The 12,550-nt window shown below is 43.3% G+C and overlaps 1 protein-coding gene across 1 annotated transcript in view; it reads right to left on the bottom strand.

The window, feature by feature from the left end:
• Positions 1-27: 27 nt before the first annotated feature.
• Positions 28-12,550, bottom strand: part of LOC133529288 (uncharacterized) — a gene marked incomplete at its 3' end in the record, with an annotated part of 56,201 nt that continues 43,678 nt past the window's right edge. Inside the window, exons 17-23 of the mRNA XM_061866984.1 lie at positions 10,975-11,644; positions 10,499-10,704; positions 10,197-10,346; positions 9,761-9,938; positions 9,323-9,555; positions 7,109-7,577; positions 28-186 (exon numbers count right to left, since the gene is read on the bottom strand). Of these exons, the coding sequence (XP_061722968.1) occupies positions 28-186; positions 7,109-7,577; positions 9,323-9,555; positions 9,761-9,938; positions 10,197-10,346; positions 10,499-10,704; positions 10,975-11,644 (2,065 nt within the window). The remainder of the gene's footprint in view (positions 187-7,108; positions 7,578-9,322; positions 9,556-9,760; positions 9,939-10,196; positions 10,347-10,498; positions 10,705-10,974; positions 11,645-12,550) is intronic.

Below are 12,550 nucleotides of genomic sequence, written 5' to 3'. Positions count from 1 at the left end.
ATGTATGTATATCAGTGTCCTACCTATGAACTTGTCGTCTCGGGGCTTGCGGTCGCGGCAGCTGAAGCGGCCGTCGGCGAAGTCGGGCCGCTCCGACAGCGCGTGGCGCCGGAATGTCGGCGTCATCGGCTTGCCCAGGCTTGCTAGTTTTAGGTCGCTCTTTAGTATGTGGTTCTCCTTTTTGTCCTAAAAACAAAACAAAAAATAGTAGGCGACAATCTTATATAGGGTGTTTCCTGTAACAGGAGCAATAAAGTAGATTGTAAGCTGTACTCCTGCTGTACTCCCCACGTCGACCGGTCTGGCCTCGTGGGTAGTGACCCTGCCTATGAAGCTGATGGTCCCGGGTTCAAATCCTAGTAAGGGCATTTATTCGTGTGATGAGCATGGATATTTGTTCCTGAGTCATGGTGTTTTCTATGTATTTAAGTATTTATAAATATTTATATTATATATATCGTTGTCTAAGTACCCTCAACACAAACCTTATTGAGCTTACTGTGGGACTTAGTCAATTTGTGTAATAATGTCCTATAATATTTATTTATTTTATTTACTCCTCAAACTCACTAACATTTGTTCAACAACTTTGAAAAATAATTTACCTATGTTTTGATTTTTATTACACATTGAAGTTAAGAGTCCTTATTCCTACAGACGAGCGTATTTTGTAAAATGCTTCCTTTTTCATTCAAGATTACGACGTAACTATTAGTATTTATTCAAAAACTGATAACGTACTTAAATAATCGTTTCCTAAACTAGGGGCTCCAACAGTTCAAATTTTCATTTTCTCTTTTAAACCTCTTTTTTAATGAGGTTTTTTGGGAGTCTTTTCCAAATTTTGCAGTGAGATGTGGCGTTTCGGTTCTCAATTTTGCTATAAACAAGAATCATTTGGTACATGAATGACTACAATTTGATTCAACATATCTCGTACGAGGGGCTGGTTTGATTAACAATCGAAGATTCATTTGAAAAAACTGATAAAATACCTTCCGAGTTTTCTTCATTTTTTTGGCGAAAACAGGGTTTTATTATATTTTATTTCCGCAAATTGTACGCATATTTTGCTTTAAAAAGAATATTATAGCAAACTGTAACTTTATGTTAACCTATAAAAAAAAAATCGTAACTATGGGACCTACATTGCCGTAAATTTATATTTTTTTAAAACACGTATAAATCACGCAGCAGCGACGCCCCGCTCTCAGTCCGCGCGGAGCGCGCTTAGAGGACGGACCTGTGCTCGATTGTCGGGCATTCGTTGCGATCGTAATCAGCTACGGAGTTCCGAGAAGTGCTATATACTGCGATTAGAAAATCTTAATAAAAGTTCATTTTTTAGACTCGCTTATTGATGGATTTTCAGTGTTACTTTTTTTTTAATACTAAGTCGGTGGCAAACAAGCATACGGCCCGCATATGTACGCCTGCAACTCCAGAGGAGATACATGCGCGTTGCCGACCCTAACCCCCTCCCGCCCCTCGTTGAGCTCTGGCAACCTTACTCACCGGCAGGAACACAACACTATGAGTAAGGTCTAGTGTTATTTGGCTGCGATTTTCTGAAAAACGCATTTTCACTTGAAATTACGTTAGGGTTTGCATTATTATTTTTGACCCGGATGAAGTCCAAGTTCTCATGATGGAGTCAGGAGTTGGTCACCAGAACTCCTAATCTACTAATTATAATCCCATCGTGTTTGGGCTCAAAAGATTTGCCCTGACGAACACCATCGATCTAGATGAGGTCCAGGGTCTCATGATGGAGTCAGGAGTTGGTCACTAGAACTCCTAATCTACTCATTATAATTCCATCGTGTTTGGGCTCAACAGAGTTGCCCTGATGAGCACCTTCAATCTAGATGAGGTCCAGGGTCTCATGATGGAGTCAGGAGCTGGTCACCAGAACTCCTAATCTACTCATCATAACTCCATCGTGTTTGGGTTCAATAGAGTTGCCCTGACGAGCACCATCAATCTAGATGAGGTCCAGGGTCTCATGATGGAGTCAGGAGCTGGTCACCAGAACTCCTAATCTACTCATCATAACTCCATCGTGTTTGGGCTCAATAGATTTGCCCTGATGAACACCATCGATCTAGATGAGGCCCAGGGTCTCATGATGGAGTCAGGAGTTGGTCACCAGAACTCCTAAACTACTCATCATAACCTCATCGTGTTCGGGCTCAATAGATTTGCCCTGACGAGCATCATCAATCTAGATAAAGTCCAGGGTCTCATGATGGAGTCAGGAGTTGGTCACTAGAACTCCTAATCTACTCATTATAATTCCAACGTGTTTGGGCTCAAAAGATTTGCCCTGATGAGCACCATCGATCTAGATGAGGTCCAGGGTCTCATGATGGAGTCAGGAGTTGGTCACCAGAACTCCTACTCTACTCATCATAACTCCATCGTGTTTGGGCTCAATAGAGTTGCCCTGACGAGCACCTTCAATCTAGATGAGGTCCAGGGTCTCATGATGGAGTCAGGAGCTGGTCACCAGAACTCCTAATCTACTCATCATAACTCCATCGTGTTTGGGTTCAATAGAGTTGCCCTGACGAACACCATCAATCTAGATGAGGTCCAGGGTCTCATGATGGAGTCAGGAGCTGGTTAACAGAACTCCTAATCTACTCATCATAACTCCATCGTGTTTGGGCTCAATAGATTTGCCCTGATGAACACCATCGATCTAGATGAGGCCCAGGGTCTCATGATGGAGTCAGGAGTTGGTCACCAGAACTCCTAATCTACTCATCATAACCTCATCGTGTTCGGGCTCAATAGATTTGCCCTGACGAGCATCATCAATCTAGATAAAGTCCAGGGTCTCATGATGGACTCAGGAGTTGGTCACTAGAACTCCTAATCTACTCATTATAATTCCAACTTGTTTGGGCTCAAAAGATTTGCCCTGATGAGCACCATCGATCTAGATGAGGTCCAGGGTCTCATGATGGAGTCAGGAGTTGGTCACCACAACTCCTAATCTACTCATCATAACTCCATCGTGTTTGGGCTCAATAGATTTGCCCTGATGAACAACATCGATCTAGATGAGGTCCAGGGTCTCATGATGGAGTCAGGAGTTGGTCATCAGAACTCCTAAACTACTCATCATAACCTCATCGTGTTTGGGCTTAATAGATTTGCCCTGACGAGCATCATCAATCTAGATAAAGTCCAGGGTCTCATGATGGAGTCAGGAGTTGGTCACTAGAACTCCTAATCTACTCATTATAATTCCAACGTGTTTGGGCTCAAAAGATTTGCCCTGACGAGCACCATCGATCTAGATGAGGTCCAGGGTCTCATGATGGAGTCAGGAGTTGGTCATCAGAACTCCTAATCTACTCATCATAACTCCATCGTGTATGGGCTCAATAGAGTTGCCCTGACGAGCAACATCAATCTAGATCAGGTCCAGGGTCTCATGATGGACTCAGGAGTTGATCACCAGAACTCCTAGTCTATTCATCATAACTCCATCGTGTTTGGGCTCAAAAGATTTGCCCTGACGAGTACCATCGATCTAGATTAAGTCGAGGGTCTCATGATGGACTCAGTAGTTGGTCACCAGAACTCCTAATCTATTCATCATAATGGTAATTTGATGGTGCTCGTCGGAGTAAATCTATTGAGCCCAAACACGATGGAGTTATGATAAATAGATTACGAGTTCTGGTGACCAACTCCTGACTCCATCATGAGACCCTGGACCTCATCTAGATCGATGGTGCTCATCAGGGCAAATCTTTTGAGCCCAAACAAGTTGGAATTATAATGAGTAGATTAGGAGTTCTAGTGACCAACTCCTGACTCCATCATGAGACCCTGGACTTTATCTAGATTGATGATGCTCGTCAGGGCAAATCTATTGAGCCCGAACACGATGAGGTTATGATGAGTAGATTAGGAGTTCTGGTGACCAACTCCTGACTCCATCATGAGACCCTGGGCCTCATCTAGATCGATGGTGTTCATCAGGGCAAATCTATTGAGCCCAAACACGATGGAGTTATGATGAGTAGATTAGGAGTTCTGTTAACCAGCTCCTGACTCCATCATGAGACCCTGGACCTCATCTAGATTGATGGTGTTCGTCAGGGCAACTCTATTGAACCCAAACACGATGGAGTTATGATGAGTAGATTAGGAGTTCTGGTGACCAGCTCCTGACTCCATCATGAGACCCTGGACCTCATCTAGATTGAAGGTGCTCGTCAGGGCAACTCTATTGAGCCCAAACACGATGGAGTTATGATGAGTAGAGTAGGAGTTCTGGTGACCAACTCCTGACTCCATCATGAGACCCTGGACCTCATCTAGATCGATGGTGCTCATCAGGGCAAATCTTTTGAGCCCAAACACGTTGGAATTATAATGAGTAGATTAGGAGTTCTAGTGACCAACTCCTGACTCCATCATGAGACCCTGGACTTTATCTAGATTGATGATGCTCGTCAGGGCAAATCTATTGAGCCCGAACACGATGGAGTTATGATAAATAGATTACGAGTTCTGGTGACCAACTCCTGACTCCATCATGAGACCCTGGACTTCATCTAGATCGATGGTACTCGTCAGGGCAAATCTTTTGAGTCCAAACACGATGGAATTATAATGAGTAGATTAGGAGTTCTAGTGACCAACTCCTGACTCCATCATGAGACCCTGAACATCATCTAGATTGATGGTGCTCGTGAGGGCAAATCTATTGAGCCCAAACACGATGGAGTTATGATGAGTAGATTAGGAATTATGGTGACCAACTCCTGACTCCATCATGAGACCCTGGACTTCATCTAGATCGATGGTACTCGTCAGGGCAAATCTTTTGAGCCCAAACACGATGGAATTATAATGAGTAGATTAGGAGTTCTGGTGACCAACTCCTGACTCCATCATGAGACCCTGGACTTCATTTAGATCGATGGTACTCATCAGGGCAAATCTATTGAGCTCGAATACGATGGAATTATAATGAGTAGATTAGGAGTTCTAGTGACCTACTCCTGACTCCATCATGAGACCCTGGACTTCATCTAGATTGATGGTGCTCATCAGGGTAAATCTATTGAGCCCAAACTCGATGGAGTTATGATGAGTAGATTAGGAGTTCTGGGGAGTTCTGGTGACCAACTCCTGACTCCGTCATGAGACCCTGGACCTCATCTAGATCGATGGTGTTCGTCAGGGCAAATCTTTTGAGCCCAAGCACGATGGAATTATAATGAGTAGATTAGGAGTTCTGGTGACCAACTCCTGACTCCATCATAAGAACCTGGATGGACTTCATTCGGGTCAAAAATAATAATACAAACCCTAACGTGATTTCAAATAACACTGAAACTCTATAGCACTAATGTGCGCAAACGACTGGCATCTTGACTACGCAGCATGGGTGCGTAGCCACCATGCCAATCGATACGACAACGAAACACTATCTGTCTCTCTCTCGTACTAATATGCACAAACGATTGGCATCTTGGCTGGGCAGCATGGGTGCGTAGCCAACATGCCAAACGTTTACGATACGACAAGGAAACACTATCTGTCTCTCTATCGCACTAATATGCGCGATCGATTGGCTTCTTGGCTAGGTATCATGGGTGCGTAGCCAACATGCCAATCGTTTACGATACGACAACGAAACACTACTCTCTCTCTATCGCACTAATATACGCAAACGATTGGTATTTTGGCTAGGCACTAAGCAAGTGTGTGGCCAACATGCCAATCGTTTACGATACGACAACGAAACACTATCTGTCTCTCTATCGCACTAATATACTTTATTTATACCTGCAGTCATTTAGTAACTTCTTCATTTTCCATTGGTGTGAAAGAGACAGAATAAAGAGCAAGGGTTATAGTACACTCTGTAGTCTGTACACTTAGTAGTAGTGTACATAAAAAAAAAAACTACTGTGCATATACAATAAAATAAAGAGTGCCCATATGATATCATATGACACAAAAATTAATGTTGCTTGAAATTATATTGAAAACTATCAAGATTATTCTAGTCTGCATTGAAACGCGCGTCGCGTTGCCGGCGCTCGCGTACCGAGCGCCAACGCCATCTATCGAGCGTTATTTCGTGAAATCGGAGAACGCTCCAAGGATTAAGGGCTCTTAATTCGAAGACGCAATGTATTGCGAATTTTGTTATGTTTAAAGCGTGACAAGCAACGTCAAACACACTGATGTCAGCGTACATTGAAAATAACATTAAATTTGTATGAAAAAGTTAAAATCAAAAGATTTCATAGTTTTTAAAAGTTGTTAATCAAAAGTTATATCGTTTTAGGAGTAAAATATACACTAATCTATGTATCTTATATTAACGAAATGTATTTTTTTTAAATCGGTGAAACATTTCTGATTCGTTTAGATCAAATGGATCATTGTTTCAAAAGGTGACAATTTCAATCTTTCCCAAATTTCCCAAACAAATTTTCCCTTATTTGAAAAAAGTATAATACGCGCAACAGCGAACGACTCATTGTATTTTATACAATCGTAATATACTAGAGAGCCTTTCAGTACCGCGTTTAGGCAACGAAGCTTGCTGAGTTGCCTAAGTAAGGTAAGAGATTGAAAAGCTTAATTATTAATAGAATCAGGCGTTACTTTGCGGAAATCCATGCTAATTAAAACAAGAAATATTACTTTGCTAATCCGCGAGAAAATAACGTGTTAGTCAATCAGTGCTAACCCGTTATACTACAAACCACCAACAACCACCACCGGGTATCAGTATTACATACAATACTTTTTCTAAGAGTCATCTAAAATAATACTTTTTACTATAAAACCTAAATAATGAATGAAAACTGGTAAGTAACTCAGCAGACAAAAATATAGACATAAACGCGCGACTCCCGTTTAGTTTTTTCTATGTGAGCGCGGCGGCACGTATTTTTTTTATAGTTGAGTGGGAGCCCGTACATGAAAGTACGCAATAGTTTGTTATACGACATCTTAATTCAACTATTAGAGTCGTCGAGTATAAAAAAGCCTTTTTTTGATCTAAACAAATTTACGTAAAAATGAACTCTAACACTTTATCAAGAAGTACATAATTGCTCACCTTGCTATCCTCAACAGGCCGTACGCGATGCCCTCTATACAAGTTGCTCGGCGACGCCGGCCTCTGAATAAAGAACTTGCTCCGACTCTTTTCCTCCTTCTCATCCATCTCTGTCTTACTCCGCACCACCTCCGCCGTGTTCGGTTTGAATAACCTACTAAACTTAGGCGACAGTAATTTCTTCGTGAAAAATCCAGTTTTTTCAACAGGTTTCGTTTCTTTTTGAATGTTTTTAACAGCTACAGCCATAACTGGACTTTTATTCAAATAGTCTATATTAAATCTCCTACAATCAACTTCAGGTATTTTCCTTTCGTCCGGGTTCCTCAGGGTGACGTTGGTGACATCGTAGCTGTTCTTCTTAAGTAGATTTTCACCTTTCTTCACGATGCCTGATAGGAGGTTTTTGGGTTGGTCGACTTCCATTTTTTCGGGCTTTTTGAACGACGTGCCGACGGTTGAGACGTTTCTGAAAAGATGAGTCATTTTAATAATAAACTATGGAACTGAAATTGTAAAGTTTTTTTTTTTTTTTTTTTTTTCTTTTATAATATTTGACAATCGCCAAAGTAAACCATTTGACTGGTTTTTAACCCCACAACTCCTGGCAATTTCATATGTCAAAAATGTTTAAAATGCGTTTTAGAATTTTTTAATTTATGAAATCGCGTGTACGATATCGCGACGTTCGGGGTTCAGATTCAGATGCAAATTATCTATTTGCGATAAGTACATGTACAGTTATACGGGTATATACAATTATTTACAATATATTACATTAATTGAGATATTTATCAGTCTTTTGTAAAATGTTATTTTAAATTTCATTTTGAATGTTACGCATGATTTAGGCTAAGTTTATTTTATTGTATAAAATTTTGCATGATACTTGTACTTGTATTGATACTTGTACTGCATGAATTATTTCTATTTTAATACTTATATACTTGCTTTGACATTTAATTATTTCTAGAAATTAACGTAAATTATAATTTATAATTTTAAGTCCTAAATTGTACACCCTAGCAGGGTATCATGTACCTAAACCAAAACCAAAAGACCAAAACCAAAACCAAAGACCAAAATGTACAAATGAACATGATTCAATGGAATAAATGATATGATATGATAAAGAAACAAACAAACAAATTACTTAATCTAGCTAAAAATATAATGTATAAAATAATGTCAATCTTGTGGTATATTAATGTCAAATATTATTATTATAAAAAAAAGTGAACCTTACAATGTTTTCATAAAACAATTTAATCAAGTGCGTTAGCAAAATATTCGTCAATTGTTTAGAATAGTATTTTTATAAAATAATCTCTTACATTTATGTCAAAGGTTTTTAGATTACTACATTGTTTTATGTCGGTACTTATAATGTTTTCTACATAGCTTGGGTTCTGTGACAGCTGTCATCACAATACATTTTGACATTTTAAGGTTAGAAATTGTATTGAGGTGACAGCTGTCACAGAACCCAAGCTATGTGAAAAATATTATAATTTATAAAAAAAATTAGGTTGAAGGAGATTACTTTACTTCAGAGATAAATAAAAAGCGGCCAAGTGCGAGTCGGACTCGCGCATGAAGGGTTCCGTACCATTTATGACGTATTTAAAAAAACTACTGACTAGATCTCGTTCAAACCAATTTTCGGTGGAAGTTTGCATGGTAATGTACATCATATATTTTTTTAGGTTTATAATTCTCTTATTTTAGAAGTTAAGGGGGGGGGGGGGGGAAACATTCTACCACCTTGGAAGTGTCTCTCGCGCAAACTATTCAGTTTAGAAAAAATGATATTAGAAACCTCAATATCATTTTTGAAGACCTATCCATAAATATCCCACACGTATGGGTTTGATGAAAAAAGATTTTTTAAGTTTCAGTTCTAAGTATGGGGAACCCCCAAAATTTATTGTTTTTTTTTTTCTATTTTTGTGTAAAAATCTTAATGCGGTTCATAGAATACATCTACTTACCAAGTTTGAACAGTATAGCTTTTATAGTTTCGGAAAAAAGTGGCGGTGACATAAACGGACATGACGAATCTATAAGGGTTCCGTTTTTTGCCATTTGGCTACGGAACTCTAAAAACCGTACATTGGATGTTAATAATTTAATTCGAGAAAACACTCGCGGGGCAGTCTATAGAATATTTTTTGGGATAGATTTATTAGGACTCTCGTTTATGTTAACAGTTACCTGTGCCAATCCGTAATATCCTCAAGATCGTCATCCGAAGAGTCGGAGTCATCATCGTTGAGCGGCCCGTCAGCCTGGCAGTGGTCCGGGATGCTGTGGTGCCGGCAGAAGGGCAGCGGGGGCTCGCGCTCGGCGCGCGTCTCCAGCCCCTCCACGGACTGGTTGCGCAGGAAGGCCGGCGTGCTGCCCGCCGCGCGCGGCCGCGGGTCCAGCCACTGCGAGATGTCGTCCACCTGAGACCGACGTGACCATATACATATTGTCTAAAATCGATGACGGCAGTCCATCAAACATGTAAACTAATAATTAGTCGGCAACCTAAGAGCGCTTGGAAAAATGCTTAAGAGGGAATAATAGCGTTGCGATCCTAACGAAACAACGTGACGACGCGCACGTGCCCGGGGGCCGACGTGATGGTCCCTGTGGACGGAGTAGTACCTTGGTGATGTCAATGTTGCCCGGTCGCTGTCTCAGTATGTAGCCCGGCGTGTGCAGCGTGTTGTGGCTGCGGCTCAGGTTGGTGACGGTGACGACGCGGACACGCACGTGCCCGGGGGCGACGTGATGGTCACTGTGGACGGAGTAGTACCTTGGTGATGTCAATGTTGCCCGGTCGCTGTCTCAGTATGTAGCCCGGCGTGTGCAGCGTGTTGTGGCTGCGGCTCAGGTTGGTGACGGTGACGACGCGGACACGCACGTGCCCGGGGGCGACGTGATGGTCACTGTGGACGGAGTAGTACCTTGGTGATGTCAATGTTGCCCGGTCGCTGTCTCAGTATGTAGCCCGGCGTGTGCAGCGTGTTGTGGCTGCGGCTCAGGTTGGTGACGGTGACGACGCGGACACGCACGTGCCCGTGGGCGACGTGATGGTCACTGTGGACGGAGTAGTACCTTGGTGATGTCAATGTTGCCCGGTCGCTGTCTCAGTATGTAGCCCGGCGTGTGCAGCGTGTTGTGGCTGCGGCTCAGGTTGGTGACGGTGACGACGCGGATACGCACGTGCCCGGGGGCGACGTGATGGTCACTGTGGACGGAGTAGTACCTTGGTGATGTCAATGTTGCCCGGTCGCTGTCTCAGTATGTAGCCCGGCGTGTGCAGCGTGTTGTGGCTGCGGCTCAGGTTGGTGACGGTGACGACGCGGACACGCACGTGCCCGTGGGCGACGTGATGGTCACTGTGGACGGAGTAGTACCTTGGTGATGTCAATGTTGCCCGGTCGCTGTCTCAGTATGTAGCCCGGCGTGTGCAGCGTGTTGTGGCTGCGGCTCAGGTTGGTGACGGTGACGACGCGCGGCGCGCCGATGTGCGACGCGGACACGCACTTGCCCAGCGCGCGCCCGGGGTTCGAGGGGGTCGAAGTGATGGTCACTGTCGATGGGGACTGAAAAAAAAACATTAACCGTTTAGAATTGGGTGTCGAAGTAACGTAAGAACGTAACCTAACTTTTGTTAGGCTTATAATTTATTTTTATTTTTATTTAAGCTTATAGCTTTTCTAAAACAATGTTAGAAGGAGATGAAAACATCCTGAATGGCTGTGTAAAAATAATGTATACTGCTGTGCCTACTTTAGTGGGGGCTCCGCCGGCCGCGTACTGCGCGATGTCGGCCAGCAGGCGAGCTGGTGCTGCACAATGAGGAGGTAGGGTACCTTGAGCACCTCGTGCAGCCCCGGCAGCTCGGCGCTGGGGGCTCCGCCGGCCGCGTACTGCGCGATGTCGGCCAGCAGGCGAGCTGGTGCTGCACAATGAGGAGGTAGGGTACCTTGAGCACCTCGTGCAGCCCCGGCAGCTCGGCGCTGGGGGCTCCGCCGGCCGCGTACTGCGCGATGTCGGCCAGCAGGCGAGCTGGTGCTGCACAATGAGGAGGTAGGGTACCTTGAGCACCTCGTGCAGCCCCGGCAGCTCGGCGCTGGGGGCTCCGCCGGCCGCGTACTGCGCGATGTCGGCCAGCAGGCGAGCTGGTGCTGCACAATGAGGAGGTAGGGTACCTTGAGCACCTCGTGCAGCCCCGGCAGCTCGGCGCTGGGGGCTCCGCCGGCCGCGTACTGCGCGATGTCGGCCAGCAGGCGAGCTGGTGCTGCACAATGAGGAGGTAGGGTACCTTGAGCACCTCGTGCAGCCCCGGCAGCTCGGCGCTGGGGGCTCCGCCGGCCGCGTACTGCGCGATGTCGGCCAGCAGGCGAGCTGGTGCTGCACAATGAGGAGGTAGGGTACCTTGAGCACCTCGTGCAGCCCCGGCAGCTCGGCGCTGGGGGCTCCGCCGGCCGCGTACTGCGCGATGTCGGCCAGCAGGCGAGCTTGTGCTGCACAATTTCCCATGTGCATTAGAAGTGTCTCTAGCCAGATCTCGATCACTTCGAAGGTGGGTCTGCAATACATAAATATAAGTTTTTTTATACTACGTCGGTGGCAAACAAGCATACTACCCTCCTGATGGTAAGCAGTATCCTTAGTCTATGTACGCCTGCAACTTCAGAGGAGTTACATGCGCGTTGCCGACCCTAACACTCCACATCCTCGTTAAAGTTTTAGAACTATATACATATACCGAAAATGCATATTAACAGCTGTTGGATCTACAAATAATCTATCTATCTATCTTCTATCTATCTATATAAATAAAAATGAAATGCGTTAGTCACGCATAAACTCGAGAACCGCTGGACCGATTTAGCTAATTTTGGCATTGAAATGTTTGTATTAGACCACAGAAGGTTTAGGAAATGATGATTTTGAGAAATTCAACCCCTAAGAGGGTTAAAAAGGGAATGAAAGTTTGTATGGGGTTCAAGTTTTATTTTAAGCTAGGAACTTGATACTTTGTAAAAAGGTATTTTAATTGAATAGAAAAACCTTATTTCAGCGTTTTTGAAAATTCATCCCCTAAAGGGGTTAAAAAGGGGATGAAAGTTTGTATGGGGTTCCAGTTATATTTTAAACTAAAAACTTGATACTTTGTAAAAAGGTATTTTATTTAAATAGAAGAAAAATAATTTCAGTGTTTTTAAAAATTCATCCCCTAAGGTGGTGAAAAAGGGGTTGAAATATTGTATGGAAATCAAATATTTTTTTGAGTGCGGGATTTGAAACTTTGTACGTAGGCATATTATTAAAACAAAAGAAAAGCAATTTCAGCGTTTTTAAAAATTCATCCCCTAAAGGTATTAAATAGTGGTTGAAAATTTGAATCTATTACCAATGTTTTGAAACTTCTTATAAAGGCAT

Source organism: Cydia pomonella, chromosome 20, assembly GCF_033807575.1.
Source record: "Cydia pomonella isolate Wapato2018A chromosome 20, ilCydPomo1, whole genome shotgun sequence".
Taxonomy (NCBI): domain Eukaryota; kingdom Metazoa; phylum Arthropoda; class Insecta; order Lepidoptera; family Tortricidae; genus Cydia; species Cydia pomonella.
The sequence above is the reverse complement of the archived record's forward strand: the minus strand, read 5'-3'. Positions and strand labels throughout refer to the sequence as shown.